This window comes from Monodelphis domestica, chromosome 2 (assembly GCF_027887165.1).
Source record: "Monodelphis domestica isolate mMonDom1 chromosome 2, mMonDom1.pri, whole genome shotgun sequence".
NCBI classification, from domain to species: domain Eukaryota; kingdom Metazoa; phylum Chordata; class Mammalia; order Didelphimorphia; family Didelphidae; genus Monodelphis; species Monodelphis domestica.
The window spans coordinates 278498460-278513927 of NC_077228.1; the positions used below are offsets into that span (position 1 = coordinate 278498460).

Consider the following 15468-nt stretch of genomic DNA (forward strand, 5'->3'; position numbering starts at 1 on the left):
AATATCTTAGCCAGATGCTCACTTCTCAGATTTGCCTCTTATAAATCTCTTATCTTCCCTCAGTAGAAGTGATGAAAATAACCCCATATCCAAATGTTCTTCAGTTTTTGTGTAGAACTTCATAAACCCATACTTTCTTGATATCTTCTAATATTGAAATTTATTACCAGATAATCACCAGAAGTTGCTAGTAATAATCAGTCAATAAACATTTAATTATCTACTATGTACCAAGTTCTGTGTTAAGTTCTAGGAAAGCAATAAAGCAAAAGATGGGTTGATAGTTCTCTTAGGACTCGTATAACTTCAACCGAAAGAAAGTCAACCTTTATGGTCAACAAATTGTATCCTTTCTCAGAGAGTTGTCAATAACCATCATGAATAATAATAATAATATTTACAAAGCAGTTAAAGGTTCGCCATGTGAAGCAGTGGATAGAGCGCCAGACCTGGAGTCAGAAATGCTCAGCTTCCTGAGTTAGAATCCAGTCTCAGACACTTGCTAGCCATGTGACTCTTGTCAAATCACTTAACCCTGTTGACCTCAGTTTCTCTATCTGTAAAAGGAGCTAGAGAAGGAAATGGCAAACTACTCCAGGATCTTTTGCCAAGAAAACCCCAAATGGAGTCACAAATTGTTAAGCAGGACTAAAAAATGACTAAATAACAACTAATGGTTTGCAAAGTGTTTTACATTTGTTGTCTCAATTTGATCTTCATAACAAATCTTGGAGGAAAGGTACACTTATTAACATCATTTTATAGCTGAGGAAACTGAGGCAGAAAAAACGTTATGTGTCTTGTCTAAGTTCACATAGCTAATAAGTATCACAGGCAAAATTTTAATTCAGGTGTACTGGATTCCACATACAGTAGTCTATTTACTATAAAACCAAGGCAGTTTCTAGATCATGGAAAGCTTTTGTTATAATTTAAGATGGAAAAAATGCAAACTTTACTTGGAAAAAACTATACTTGTAAAACAAGATTCTAGAAACTACAACATAGAAATGAAAAACAATGAGAGAGGAGCTAGGATTTTTTAGCCCAGAGAAAAGAAATCTCATGTGAAATATGATAGTTGTCATTGGATATTTGAAGGACTGATCTAACAAAGAGGAAATACTCTTGTTTTATGCTTGTTCAGAAGGCAAAAATGTGGCCTGTCAGTGGAAATGACAAGAAAAGAAGGTCAAAATGAACTTTTTAGCCAAGCTGTCCTACAGTGGAATGGGCTGCATTTAAAAACTTAGATTCTCATACTGAGAGAAGAAAACAAGACATACTTTATGATTATCAATAGTCAGCAGATTATAAGTTTGTCCTTAGTTTAATATTTCAGTTAAAGTAATAAATTATGAGTTTTTTTTTGTTTTGAGCTAATAATTTATTTGTTTAACTACCATTGTTAGGAGCTGTTATAAAACATATCATCATGTGTTTTAATAAAACCTTGGAGGTCTTGGAAGCAAAAGGATAAACAGGAGCACATGAATAATGTTTATCTACTCACTTGCATCCATAGGTGGTTAATCTTTGCCTGCTTAACTCAAACATTCATATATACTTATAGTCAGCTTTAGTCATTTTGTAACTCATTCTATTAGGATCAATATAATAGATATAATGATTTCATCATAGAATTGATATAAAGGATTAGATAACTGATGGTTATGTGACAAACTCCTTGGGAAATACTCTTAAAATAGGATGGATTATTTGTTTTAGATAGTCTAAGTGTAGCCCTACTTAAAGTTATTCACTCAATAGTGATCTAGATGATATATTAAAGCTCCTCTCAGCCATTTGAGTTTTTATGTATAAAATCCCTTGAAGCTCCAGGATATCACAGGCCATATATTTCTGAACTGACAGTTCACCTTAAATATTAATATTTATTTGTATAAGATTCTTCTTTTGAAAGGCTCCAAAAATATTATGCTACATGTTGTATATGTTATAGTCATATCTTCTATAGCTCTATACTCATTTGAATCTTGGTATTCCAATTTTGCTTATAAAGGAAAATCAAATAGTTTTTTAAAAATTAAAGGACTCATTTAATAATTTTATACAATGGCTTCCCTACTTGTGAAGACGTTCAGTGTCATTATGGCATTATAACATATTTATGCAAAAATTACTTTATAATTTATGCAGAAAAGAGAAAAGAAATTCCATTTGAAAAATATACCAAAATGGCTTTGCTCCTGGTCAAAGAGACCTTTGACTGCAAATAAATATCCATTTAACCCACTTTTGCAAACTAAGGCACAGAGGGAGGCCCTTTCTTTCCTCTGCATATGATAGAGGGTGTTAATTCAAACTTCTAAAGGGAAGGAGCAGGCTTTGGAAGTTTAGGCATATTTTTTATTTTAGTCGTTTGAATAAATCACAATGCTGTTCTTCCCAGATTTTAACTTTTGGGTAAGGACATCATATTATTTCATCTTCTATTTTAGATTCATTTGCTTTGAAGATGAAATGTGGTTTAATGGACAAATTAGTCGAGTAATTGACGAACACGTTGACCCAGATGCAGTATCATTACTTCTTCCAGAACCATACTTTGTAGATTTTCTCCGTGATATGCCTGAACCTACTGGTGATGAACCTGAAGATGCTGTATTTGAAGTACCCAAAATCTATGAATTGGTACTTATTCTTTCAAATTTTTATTTTAAGTTATCTATGTGCCCATAGGCATTTCTCTACTTTCCAAGTTATTACAAGAAATGTAAACTTTTAATTATTTGAATACCACTTGTTCTTAAAGAGCAATGTAGATCCAAAATAGACACCAGTATTTACTATTCACTTAGAATAAATTTCACTAACCTTGAATGATCAGACCTGAATATTTTCAGTTGTATCTTTCAGCTCTATATTCTTAAAAGGTAATGCAGGATAACTGGACAGGTTCATAGTGAACTTCCAGGGAAAGTCAGAATTCTTTATATTTGCAGTCTCTAACCCATACCAAATTATAATTTCATTCCTTAAAAATGATAGTAAAAGACAAAGAAAATAACTCTCCAGAAGTCTAAGAGAAATTTTCCACTACAGGTATAGTCAGATGTTTTTAGACTTGTAGATGCTATACATTTTTGGATCTAATAATACTTCTGTTCTCTTTCCTGCTTTTCTCCCCTCTCATTTCCCTTCTCCTCCCAGGTACCAAGTTATGAATTTCTGGCTGAAAAACTAATGTTTTATCAGAGACAGTTCAATGAACTTATTAGAGGAACATCTCTTGATCTGGTGTTTTTTAAAGATGCAATGACTCATCTTATTAAGGTTATATTCATATCATTTACTGACATGTACATAATAGACAAAAACTGAATTTCATAAATAACATACTATTCTGGGTATCAGATACCTTTCAAAGGTGCAGCAGGACTAAATTAAGAGTTTGCTTTGAGAGCTGATCCAGCAGTTGCTCAGACTGGAGGGTCCTCCTGTCTACATTGGACAGTCCAGTCGAATAAGAATGAGAGACACTGAATGCTCAATCCATGTTTAGGCACCACCCAGTGTTCTGCCATGCACGGGGTTTGCATTTATGCATTTTATGATCATTTACTATGTTGCTGCAACAAAAATTAAGGTGAATGACATGAGTAGGATGATCTGGAGGTTAGTCCCTCCTGACCTAAGGGATGACCAGTTATGAGAATCATTGTTACTTTTGGTCAGCTTTCACAATCAATCACAATTACTTAGGAGATTGGTAACAAAACATTTCATAGCTAGCTACAGGGTTAGAGGGTAATTTAAGACAGATCAGAATTGGGATTTTCCTCAGTTTCCAAGTTGTATATTTCTTGTGCTTGATTCAGGCACCTAGCAAGGTTGCTTGGTTGTTATAAACATAACAAATCAGTGGAGTGTGTCTGTAACTTGTGTTTCAAAGGAATGATTAATTTGCCTGTCATGCTTTTCCTGCAATGGGTGTGGAGTATTTAAGTGTGCCTCTGCTTGAGAGAGAAGGGAGGGATAGTGGATATTGGTCTTTAGGTTTTAATTCTGTGATTGTAATCTTTTGCAGTAGTAATCTGGGGGGATTAAAGTGGGATATATATGCTAATTATTTCTCCTGTATTGGGGAGAGAACAATAATTATAGTAATTCCATTATTAAGGGAAATTAGAAGAAGTCACACGAAAGGGGGTTCAGTGGTTGCCTCATATTTCTGAAGGTTGCTCTGTAGCCTCCATTTCCCTGGCTGTGACTCTGTTAGATAGCATGGGTAAGATGGCTTCCTACAAATTTGTACTTGGATTCTTCTACACATCAGTTTTTTAAGAGCTTTTTGTCTCACTGAAGTTATAGGAGGTTCTTCTTGTGAAGAAATACCCCACCTTTCCCTCCATTATATTGGGCTATTAAGCTCTTTTCCTTTATGTGTAATTACAAAATGTGAATGCATAACAATGTGATATCAGAAAATTATAGGCTTGGGTCAAGGATGGAATGAGAAAGAAAACTAGTTGAAGAAAGAATATGAAAGAATGATAATTTGAACCAAGTTGAAGGGACTTGAGGAAAATAGTAAGGAACATATTTGCTGAACATGAACTCTCCTAGAATTTCAGAGCTGGAAGGAATCCTGGTCTAATCCTTTCATTTTATAGAGGATGAAACAGATCCAAAGAGAGGAGACCCTTTCAAACTCACATCAAATTAGAGCTAGAAAAAAGACAAAGAATAAATCCCTAAGGTGAAAGCCAATTTGGGTTGCCTGGAAAATGGGCCAAGATGGTAAAGTAGTAGGAATAGGGAACAATTCAGATGCATGGAGAAAAGAACACTGTAAACTGAAGACTGAGTGAGTCACTATGGGCTATATGTGCTGTCTTTTATATTCAGTCTGCACAATGAAGACATTGTATTTGTTAAACACAAAGTAGCTAGCCATTGCCCAACTTTTACCATTCTTCCTTCTCAGATTCTAGCCCAGGTCTCTCTAGACCAAGATATAACAGGAAGTATTTATGAGTTCCAGGCCTTACAGATTGTGAATAAGCTGCTTTTTCTAGTCATTAACTCCTCCAATTCACAGAGTAAAAGGATATGGCTCTCCTCCCAAGCACAGCTGGAACAGTGTTCATTCACATTATAAATGATTGGATTTGGAGTCTGAAAACATGGATGTGAATTCTAGCTCTGCTATTTACTACTGAAATAACCTTAATTTCTCTGGACCCCAGTTTCCTCATCTTTAAAATGATGAGGTAAAACTTTTTTTTTAAACCTTTACTTTCTGTTTAGAATCAATACTACATATCTGTACCAAGGTAGAAGATCAGTAAAGATTAGGCAATTGGAATTAAGTGACTTGCCCAGGCTACACAGTCTGGGGTTAGATTTGAACCCAAGACCTCCCTACACCAGGCCTGGCATTCTACTGAGCCATCTATCTTTCCCTGAGATTAGGCTTTTAAAAATTCCCTTACAGATCTAAATACTACAGATGTAGAAATTCTACTTCATAACAGTCATTTCTCATCTATTGATGGTCATTGATGGGGAACAAGAATTTGGTAGACATAAAGGACTAAATTATACTTACCACAGAAAGAATATGGAGGTAAAGAGATTTTGAGACTAGTCATTTCAAGAGACAAATTGTTGCTTTCTGTTCACTTTATATGAAAGGCATAGACCAACCGCCCAATCTGAAATCTAATTAAAGGGCCAATCTGAATGGAGCTCTTGATGCAGATCAATTATCCTCAGCCTGTATGGGCCCCCTTGGAGGTTCAGTGCTTATCATTCCTTAATTTCTCATTAAAAATATCACAAATTGACCTTGGTGCCTTTCAATCTCCCTGGTACACAGGGCTGCATAGCAGGCTGCTATTTGGGAAAAAACTGAAAGAGATTATTTTGTGTTGAGGAGCAATGATCTGCCCTCACTTAATCCTCACAATAAACCTTTGAGTTAGGGACTGCTGGTAGTATTATCCACACTTTACAGTTGAGGGAACTTCAGCTCATAATGTGTTTATGGACACTTCACTATTAGTCTGAAATGGTGTGTGAACACAGGTTTCTCCTGACCAGTTTTCCACTGTACCATGTCATCTCCACTGCTGACCACTGAATGTGGGTTTAGTGTCTCTTCCAACAGGAATATGACCTACCCCTGGAAAGCAGTCATTATGATAAGGCTTGAGTCTGAATCAGAGTCAGCTTCCAGTCCAGCTCCTTCTGAGGGGCCAAACAATAGGATCTTGAATACTTCTTGTGTGGGGGGTAGGGGTGGGAAATAGTGCAGGTCTAAGGGATCTAGGCCAGGATCAGTTTTTTTTTCAGGAAAACTACCAAAGAATGAGGCAAGGGAATAAATGGGAATTTAAATGAATGGGATGCGTACTAACATTTAGGGTCATTGAGCACCAGATTGCCTTGTTGCTATTTATGCTGAGGACTTTACTAAACTTACATCTTTATTACTGAGGGTAGTATAAGACCAGGCTAAAAATGAAATCTAGAAGCTTCTGCAAAAGCCTGATGTTTGGGTTAAGCTATCAAACTGGTATGATTTTATATAGTATGTGGTGGACCTAGTATGGAAGAAAGAGCCCTGGATTTTGATTCAGAAAACCTGCTTTTAAATCCTCAATCTTTCACTTGTTAAAGAAGTTTGCATTGTGTGAGGTTTGAATTTACACTGTAGTACTGTAAACCTTAAAATTTCTTAGACTTATAAATGTGAAGCCCTTAGATAGCTGGGGCAAAGAAAGGAGATCAGTCCCTATTATTCACGTGACCAAAATGGAGAAACAGTCTCAGAGGCCCCCACCTTCAGCTTCCTTCAGAGCAAGCTTCTCAGAGCACCTCTCCAACCACTCAGAGCCAAAACTCTCCAACCACCCTCCTCAGTCCTCAGACCCCTCTATCTTTAAGGAAACCATCCAAGTTCCCTCCCCTCAGTTCTCACATCTACCAATCACTGTCCATCATTTTCCCTGTGCCAGTGGTGGCTCTAGCTTAACCCAGGACCGCCCAGAGGTCTGTGGCTTTGCATATGTCTGTTGAAGGTCATATTCTCAAATAATTAAATCTTGATCTTTTGCTACAGCCCTTCCTAAATCCTGTTACCCTGAGTAGGGTAGAGATTGGAATAATTAAATTTTGATCTATGCTGCAGCCCTTCCTAAATCCTGTTAGGACTGAGTAGGGTGGAGATTGCAATTTCCAAGACCTATTTCTGTCATTCCAAGTATCTCCATTGTATCAATTCTAAAATCAATCATGACTCAAAGAAATTCCTGTTCTATGCTTAAGCATAGGTCAAAGCCCTTTCCATTGTTCAGCAAAAGGTTTCTGTCCTAAAGTAATCTTAAGAAGGGAGGAGGAGGAACTTCCCATGCCAATGGGGTTCACATTCCAATAGAGTTCCCATTTTCAATAGGAAATTTTTCAAGTATGAAATTTCCCAATGGTGAAATTTCCAACATTTATAAGTCTAAGAAATTTTAAGGTTTGCAGTACCAGACCCATTCATAAATGCGTGGATTGAACCACAGAACCCTGGGCCCTGAAACTATAATTATTTAACATTTTTAGTTTTTGTCTTTGCCAAATTAAGCTTAGTGTTTGTTTTTTGAGGAGAGTAGTGCAGGAAAGAGGTTGGTTACATATTTGAATTCTTATTAAGTTTGAAATGAAATATGTGGTGACATTTTAATATTCTTAAAGCAAATTATAATACTGTAAACTGAAGCCATTGGCCATTTTGGAATTGAAAACATTTGAGACCCTTTAAATGTATTTTCAAATGAATACTATATTGCTTCAACATAGATCTCACGCATAATCCGGACATCATGTGGAAATGCCCTGCTTGTAGGTGTTGGGGGTTCAGGAAAGCAAAGTCTTTCAAGGCTGTCCTCCTTTATAGCTGGATATCGGATATTCCAGATAACTTTGACTAGGTAAGAGGTATCAATATAATTCAACAAATAAATAATTCTTAGTAATTAAATGTTTGAATTTTCAAAAAATATAATTATTCCAACTCATTTCTTGCTTAGTCTAATTTTTCCTATTAAAACTGGGAAAATTGATTATTGTAAAATATGTTTATTTGGAATTCCTCTTTGGATTTTATTTTTTTTATTATGAAATTGGTAAACATCAACAAACATGATCATTTCAGTACATGAAAAAATAAAAAAGATTGAATTTTGGCTTTATATGGTTCCTGTCCCTCCCCCCAACTATTTACTGCTTGTTTGACTTTTTAATATAATTTAGATTTAACATTATAGGCCTAGCACTGCCTACTAGTCTGTGTCCCCTTATGAGCTTCCTTTTGCTCTCTTCTGTTTGTTTTTAATGATTCGCTGGCAATATTTAATTTTTTCATTATTGCTATCTTCCTATAACTTTCCCATGAAAAGAAAGTTAAAATATTACTTTTATATAGTCAATATACATACTTTTGTAAATATAGCCATGAGTCTACACATTGGCCAAGTCTAACACTTGACTCATTCTGTACCCTTAGTTCAATTTTCTTTGGTATATAAAGCTAATAGTAATATCCATGGCTCAAAGAGTATGCACAGTTGAGTAACTTTTGGGACCTAATTCCAAATTCCTACTAGTCCACAGTTGGACCACTTCACAGCTCCATTAACAGTATGTCAGCATGCCTCTCCTCCCAAAACCCCCAAACAACTGTCACATTTCCTTTTTTGTTTTCTTGCTAATCTAATAGGTATGAGATATAAGCTTAGAGTTAAATTTATATTTTATTATTGGTGATTTGGAAAAATTTTAATATGGTTGTTGGCTTTTTTTATAATGGCCAATCTCATATCCTTTGCCAGTCTGTCTGTCAGGCAATTACTCTTGTAATTATCTGTTGTATCAATTTGTATAGATCTTGGATAGATCTTATCTCAGAAATTTGATGTAAAGATTTTTTCCCCAGTCCACGGTTTCTCCTTCTTCCAACTATGTTCATTTGTTATGCAAAGCTTAGAACATCTTTCCTAAGTCCTATCAGGATTAAAAAAATTCCTTTCTGGAGCAGAACCAGGAAAACATTGTACACAGAGACTGATACATTGTGGTACAATCAAATGTAATGAACTTCTCTGCTAGCACCAATCCAGGACAATTCTGATGGACTTATGAGAAAGAACGCTATCCACATTCACAGAAGAAACTGTGGAAATAGAAACACAGAAGAAAAACAACTGCTTGATCACATGGATCAATGGGGATATGATTGGGGTTATAAACCCTAAATGATCACCCTAGTAAAAATATCAATAATATGGAAATTGACCAATGACACATGTAAAACCCAGTGGAATTGTGTATCAGCTATGGGAAGGGCGGGGGGGGGGGGAGAAAAAGAACATGATTTTTGTAATCCTGGAAAAATACTCTAAATTAATCAATTAAATAAAATTTAAAAAAAAAAAGAAAAAGAATAGAATAAAAAAGAAAAAAATCCTTTCTAACATTCAATATTTAAGTCTCAATTCTGGTAGATTGCCACCCTTCAGGGAAAAGGTATAGTTACATTTCTCATGTCTCAGTTCTTAAAAGTGTCTATTCTTTTGGGTTTTCTATTTCTAACAATTTTTAAAAGTTTATAATCATGGCTACATTTTCTCTGATATCTAATTGCCAACATCATTTGGTACATGTGGTAGGCCATTAAATAATTATAAACTGATCAAGAAAAGTTAATATGAGTTATAGCTTCAATATGTTATGCATTATGCTATGGTTCTGTTTGGAGCTGGCTTTAAGTTTCTTACTACTTATCGTTTTAGGTCCTATAATGTGAATAATCTGACAGATGACTTGAAGGGATTGTACCAGATTGCTGGAGCTGAAGGAAAAGGAATCACTTTTATCTTTACTGACAATGAAATAAAAGATGAGGCATTTCTGGAATATCTTAACAACTTGCTATCTTCTGGAGAGGTATAATCTTGAAATAGTAAACAAATATCTTTTCTATTTAAAAATATTTGAAAGGGAAAATGGGTTTTTAAAGATATAATTCCTTAGCCCTACTTCTTAATTCTGATGCGATACTAGAATAAATCTAACAAATTTGCATTTTTTTGCTACTGAAAAATGAGAATTCACATTTATGTGAACTTTCTGCTATCTGAATGCAGTGTTCTTCATGATCCATTCCCCTACCCAGCTTCCTCTACTTTCTTTGGGTCCATCTCTCAGATGACCCTGAATCCTATTTCCTAACATGATTCTGTTATTCATTTGACTCTGTCTACACTTTTAAGTGGAGCAGGAAAAATATCATCAGCATCTGTTACCTCCTATTCCAAAAAATACTATATTTAAGAACCAAAAAATGCAATAGTATTATATTCATATTTGCCTGATGGCAGCATTTTTAGAGCTAAATTTTAAACATGCTTTTTAGTTTGGGTTCAGTGTTAGAAAATGTATTTCCTTGGGTATTTCCCACAACAAAATACTGTATAGAAGAGCCTTTTTTAAAACGTTTAAAACATTGTTGAGGAATAGAGTGAATGTCTGCCTTAATTAGAAGGAACATATACTTAATTACATTTATTGGGCTATGCTTTAGTCTAAGGCCATGTTAGCAAAGCCAGGGTACATATGCCCACACCTGCTGGACGTGGCTGCTCTCTTCTCTTTCTCCATTACACCTGGGGACATTTTTCAAATGCCTCACCTCTCTGCCCAGCCGCCCAATGGGAACACTTCCTCTCTCCTCTATCTGGGATAAGGTGTGGGAGTGGAAGGGTGGGGAGTATGTGGGTGGAGGGGTGGGGCAGATTGGGGCTCATGGGTGGCTTGAAGGTGTAGTTTGGACCCACAGTCTCTAAAAGGTTCTCAATCACTGACTAAGGTTTTAAAGATAGAAGAGGTAAGTAGATTATTTTAGTCACAGCCATTTTAATTAACTAGAGAGAAATCTTTGAAGACTTAGTAGAAAGTCATGTAGCATAGGCTGAATATGATCCATAGGCCCAGTTCTCATTTGTGGAGATAAATGGTAAGAAAGATCTCAGAACTAAATACTACGTAGTGAGACCATGCAAGATTTTGGCAGTGTATTAGATTTTGGGGAAATTTCTTAATGTTGAATATTGCCTTATAATTTCTTAAAGATCTCTAATTTATTTGCTCGGGATGAGTTAGATGAGATTACCCAAGGACTAATATCAGTGATGAAAAGGGAAATGCCTCGTCACCCTCCTACCTTTGATAATCTTTATGAGTATTTCATAACAAGATCACGGAAGAATTTGCATGTTGTTCTCTGCTTTTCTCCGGTGAGTTTTTCTCTCATGTATCTGCATGTTTCCATTTATAATATATATATATAGTTAAACATAAACATGTGTAAATGTAAAAATAATACTCTCTCTAGCAAGATAATTTTGTAAGCTTACATTTTTGAATTTGAGTTAAAGGGAGAAAACTCTTCACTAAATTCCTTGGTTTTTATCTCACCAAAATCTTGTATTCTATAATTTATAATTCAGTAAGCAGATAACGAGAGAATAGTAGCACACTATTGGACATATGGCTATCTTTAGAATAAAAATCTCAGATACTTTTTAACTGTGATCATGGGCAATTTACTTAAACTTGGTTTATAGTTTAGACTGTAAGTTAGGATATCTTACTGACCTGTTGTCCAATGAATACGTCTCAGTCTTCTTTGTAGAATCTATATCTACCTCTTATCCTCTATTAGTGGTTATATGCAAGGGCTCTCTTCTCTCTCTAAATTCCCTGTCCCGGTGATCACATCATAAGTTCAGTTATTATTTCTATGTGAATTTCTTCCAAATTTACATACCTAGTCATTTCAGGAATTGCCTGTACTCTATTTTCTAGCCCCACGCCTCCAACTATTTGTAGGACAGATCTACCTGGCATCTCAAACTCAGTATGTCTAAAATAGTACTCAATTATCTTTCCCCTATCTTTTTCCCTCTGATTTCTCTATTTTAGTAGAGGATACTACCATTAATTTTTTAAAATTTTACTTTCAGTTTCAAATTTTCTCTCTTTCTCCCCACTCCCTCTCCTACCCATTGAGAAGACAAGAAATACAATATCCATTATATGTAGGAAGTCATGTCAAACATATTTATACTTTAGCCATATTGTGCAGAAAGGCAGAAAAGAAGGAAGGAAGTATTTCTGCATTTAAGAGTCTTATCATTTTTTTCTCTGAAGGTAGATAGCATTTTTTCATCATGAGTCCTTTGGGACTGTTGTAGATCATGGTATTGATCAGAGAAACTAAGTCATTCATAGTTGATTATCAATACAGTGTTTTTGTTACTCTCTACAATTTTCTCCTCACTGAACTTTGCATCAATTGATATAAGCCTTCTTATATTTTTCTGAAACCACCACCTTTATCATTTTTATAGGACAACAGAATTCTATCATATTTACATGAAACATCACTTGTTTATAGCCATTCTCCATTGATGGGTATCCCCTCAGTTTCCAATTCTTTGCCACCTAAAAAAGAGCTGCTATAAATAGTTTTGTTCATATAGGGCCTTTTCCTTTTTTCTTTTATCTTTGTGGGGTGAGACATCCAATAGTGGTATTGTCAGATTAAAGAGTATGCACAGTTTTATTGCCCTTTGATCCTAGTTCCAAATTGTTCTCTAACATGATTGGAACATTTTTCACAACTCTAGCAACAGTTCATTAGTGTCTCTTTTTTTCCCCATATCCCCCCCAGCATTTGTCATTTTCCTTTCCTGTCAATTCAATGGGTGTAAGGTAGTACTTGTATTTATATTTCTCTAACAATTAATGATTTAGAACATTTTTTCACATGACTATTGGTAGTTTTTATTTCTTCTACAAACTGCCTGTCTATATCCTTTGACCATTCATGAGCTGGGGAATATCCTTTGACCATTCATGAACTGGGGAATGGATCTTAGTTTTTTTTAAATTTGGCTCCATTCCCTATATATTTGAGAAATTAGACATTTATCAGAGAAATTTGCTGTAAAATTCCATTCCCCCCATTTCCTGCTTTCCTTCTGATTTTGGCTACATTGGACTTGTGCAAAACTTTGTCAACTTAATGTAATCACTATTATCCCCTTTACTTCCTTACCTATAGATCTGAGAGCTAATGTTTCCCACATTCCCCTAATTTCCTTATAATATCCCTTATGTCTCATTTATGTACCTGGTTTGAACTTACTTTAGGATACAATGTACAATGCTGATTTAATGTCTAGTTTCTGCCAGACTGTTTTCCAGTTTTCCTAGTAGTTCTTATCAGCTAATGAATTCTTACCTATTTGAATAGCTAAGATTTTGGCATTTATCAAATGCAAACTTGCTGTGGTTATTACCTTCTACATATTCTGAATCTTATTGGTACCACCATTCTTCTAGTAACTCAGGTTCACAAACTGAGATTCATCCTTGATTTTTCATTCTCTCTCAGTCCCCACATCCACTAAGTTGCCAAATCATCACGACTCTGCCCCCTTAACATCCATTCACTTTACCCCTCTCCCATACACTAGAATAAAGTCAAAATGGATACTTGATCTAGAAATAAAGGGTGACACCATATATAAATTAGAGGAACATGGAAAAGTTTACCTGCCAGATTTATGGATAAAGGAAGAATCTATGATCAAACAAGACATGGAGAACATTACAAAATATGAATTAGATCATTTTAATCACATTAAGTTAAAATGCTTTTTTACAAATAAAATCAATGCAAACAATTAGAAGAGAAACAATAAATATTGGGGGGAAATTTATAGCAAGTGTCTGACAAAATCCTCATTTCTCAAATATATAGAGAATTAAGTCAAATTTTTAAGAATATAAAACATTCCTCAATCAAAAAATGGTCAGAGAACATGAACAGGTTGAGAATATGAACTCAGTGGAAGAAATTAAAACTATCCATAGTCATATGAAAAAATGCTCCAAAACATTACTGATTAGAGAAATACAAATTAAAACAATTTTGAGATACCACCTCACATCTATCAGATTGGTTGACATTACCAAAAAGGAAAATGATAAATGATGGAGGGGATATGGGAAAACTAGGACACTAAATACACTTTTGGTGGAACTATGAACTGATACAGCCATTCAGGAGAGCAATATGAAACCAGGCTTAAAGGGTCACAAAAAAATGCATACGCTGTGACCCAGAAATACCATTACTGGGTCTGTATCCCAGAGTGATCAGAGATAAGGGAAAAGGACCTACCTGTGTTCCAAAATATTTTAGCAGCTCTTTTTATAGTGGCAAAGAATTGGAAACTGAGGGGTTGTTCATCACCTGAAGAATAGATAAACAAGTTTTGGTATATAGATGTAATGGAATAGTATTGTGTCATAAGAAATAATGAACCGGGAGAGTTTAGAAAAACCTGGATTATATGAATCGATGCAACATGAAGTGAGCAGAACCAGAACAGTACAGTAACAGAATTATTATACAATGAACAACTATGAAGGACTAAATAAACTATTATCAGCAAGGCAAATCTCCAAGATTCAACAAGGGGCTCATGATGAAAATAGTATCCTCAGGTAAAAAAAGAACTATTGGATTCTGAGTGCATGCCATTGTCCACTATATTTCCTTCTTGAGATTCCTATTATATGTGTGATGTAAAAGTACAGGTATAACCTATATCAAACTATTCGCCTCAGGGGATGTATATGTGGCAAGAGGATAGCTGGTGGGGGAGGTAAGGAGGGAGAAAATCTGAATTCTAAAAATGTCAAAAAAAAACAGTTGTCTAATTATTTTTACACATAACTGAAAAAAATTTAAAACTGGGGAAAAGTAAAAAAAAAAAGACAACTTAAAAGCAAAAATAAAACTGTAATACCTAGGATATCAGTAAGATTCCTAAGAGAATGTAATAGAATTATTCTCACTTTTATTTGGATAATATATTTCTACTGATGCAGCTTGAGGTTGTAATTGTTTCTTTGGGCAGCCACATCAGTCTAAGAGAATGTTCTTAATAAACTAGCTGTAACTTTATTATTGTAATTGTTATTAATAGGTTGGTGAGAAGTTTCGTGCACGTTCTTTGAAATTCCCTGGCCTCATCTCAGGTTGTACTATGGATTGGTTCAGTCGCTGGCCTAGGGAGGCTTTGGTTGCTGTAGCCTCCTATTTCCTTTTGGAGTATAATATTGTCTGTTCTAATGAAACTAAAAAACAAGTTGTAGAAACAATGGGCCTCTTTCATGACATGGTTTCAGAAGGCTGTGAAAATTACTTCCAAAGGTAATGTCTATGCAAATATAATGGTTAAAGGAATCGTGAAAAAATAAAATATATTGCCACTTAAAAAGAATAGTCTAGAGGGCAGCTGGGTGGCGAAGTGGATTGAGAGCCAGGCCTAGAGACAGTGGTCCTGAGTTCACATTTTACCTCTGACACTTCCTAGC

The 15468-nt window shown here is 35.1% G+C and overlaps 1 protein-coding gene across 2 annotated transcripts in view; it reads left to right on the forward strand.

Moving 5' to 3' along the window:
• The window catches only part of DNAH8 (dynein axonemal heavy chain 8), a 491513-nt gene that overhangs the window by 354280 nt on the left and 121765 nt on the right, over positions 1-15468 (forward strand). For both annotated transcript variants that reach the window (XM_016431041.2, XM_016431044.2), the window contains 6 exons: positions 2463-2655; positions 3175-3297; positions 7816-7946; positions 9807-9960; positions 11145-11309; positions 15078-15304. In XM_016431041.2, the coding sequence (XP_016286527.1) occupies positions 2463-2655; positions 3175-3297; positions 7816-7946; positions 9807-9960; positions 11145-11309; positions 15078-15304 (993 nt within the window). The remainder of the gene's footprint in view (positions 1-2462; positions 2656-3174; positions 3298-7815; positions 7947-9806; positions 9961-11144; positions 11310-15077; positions 15305-15468) is intronic.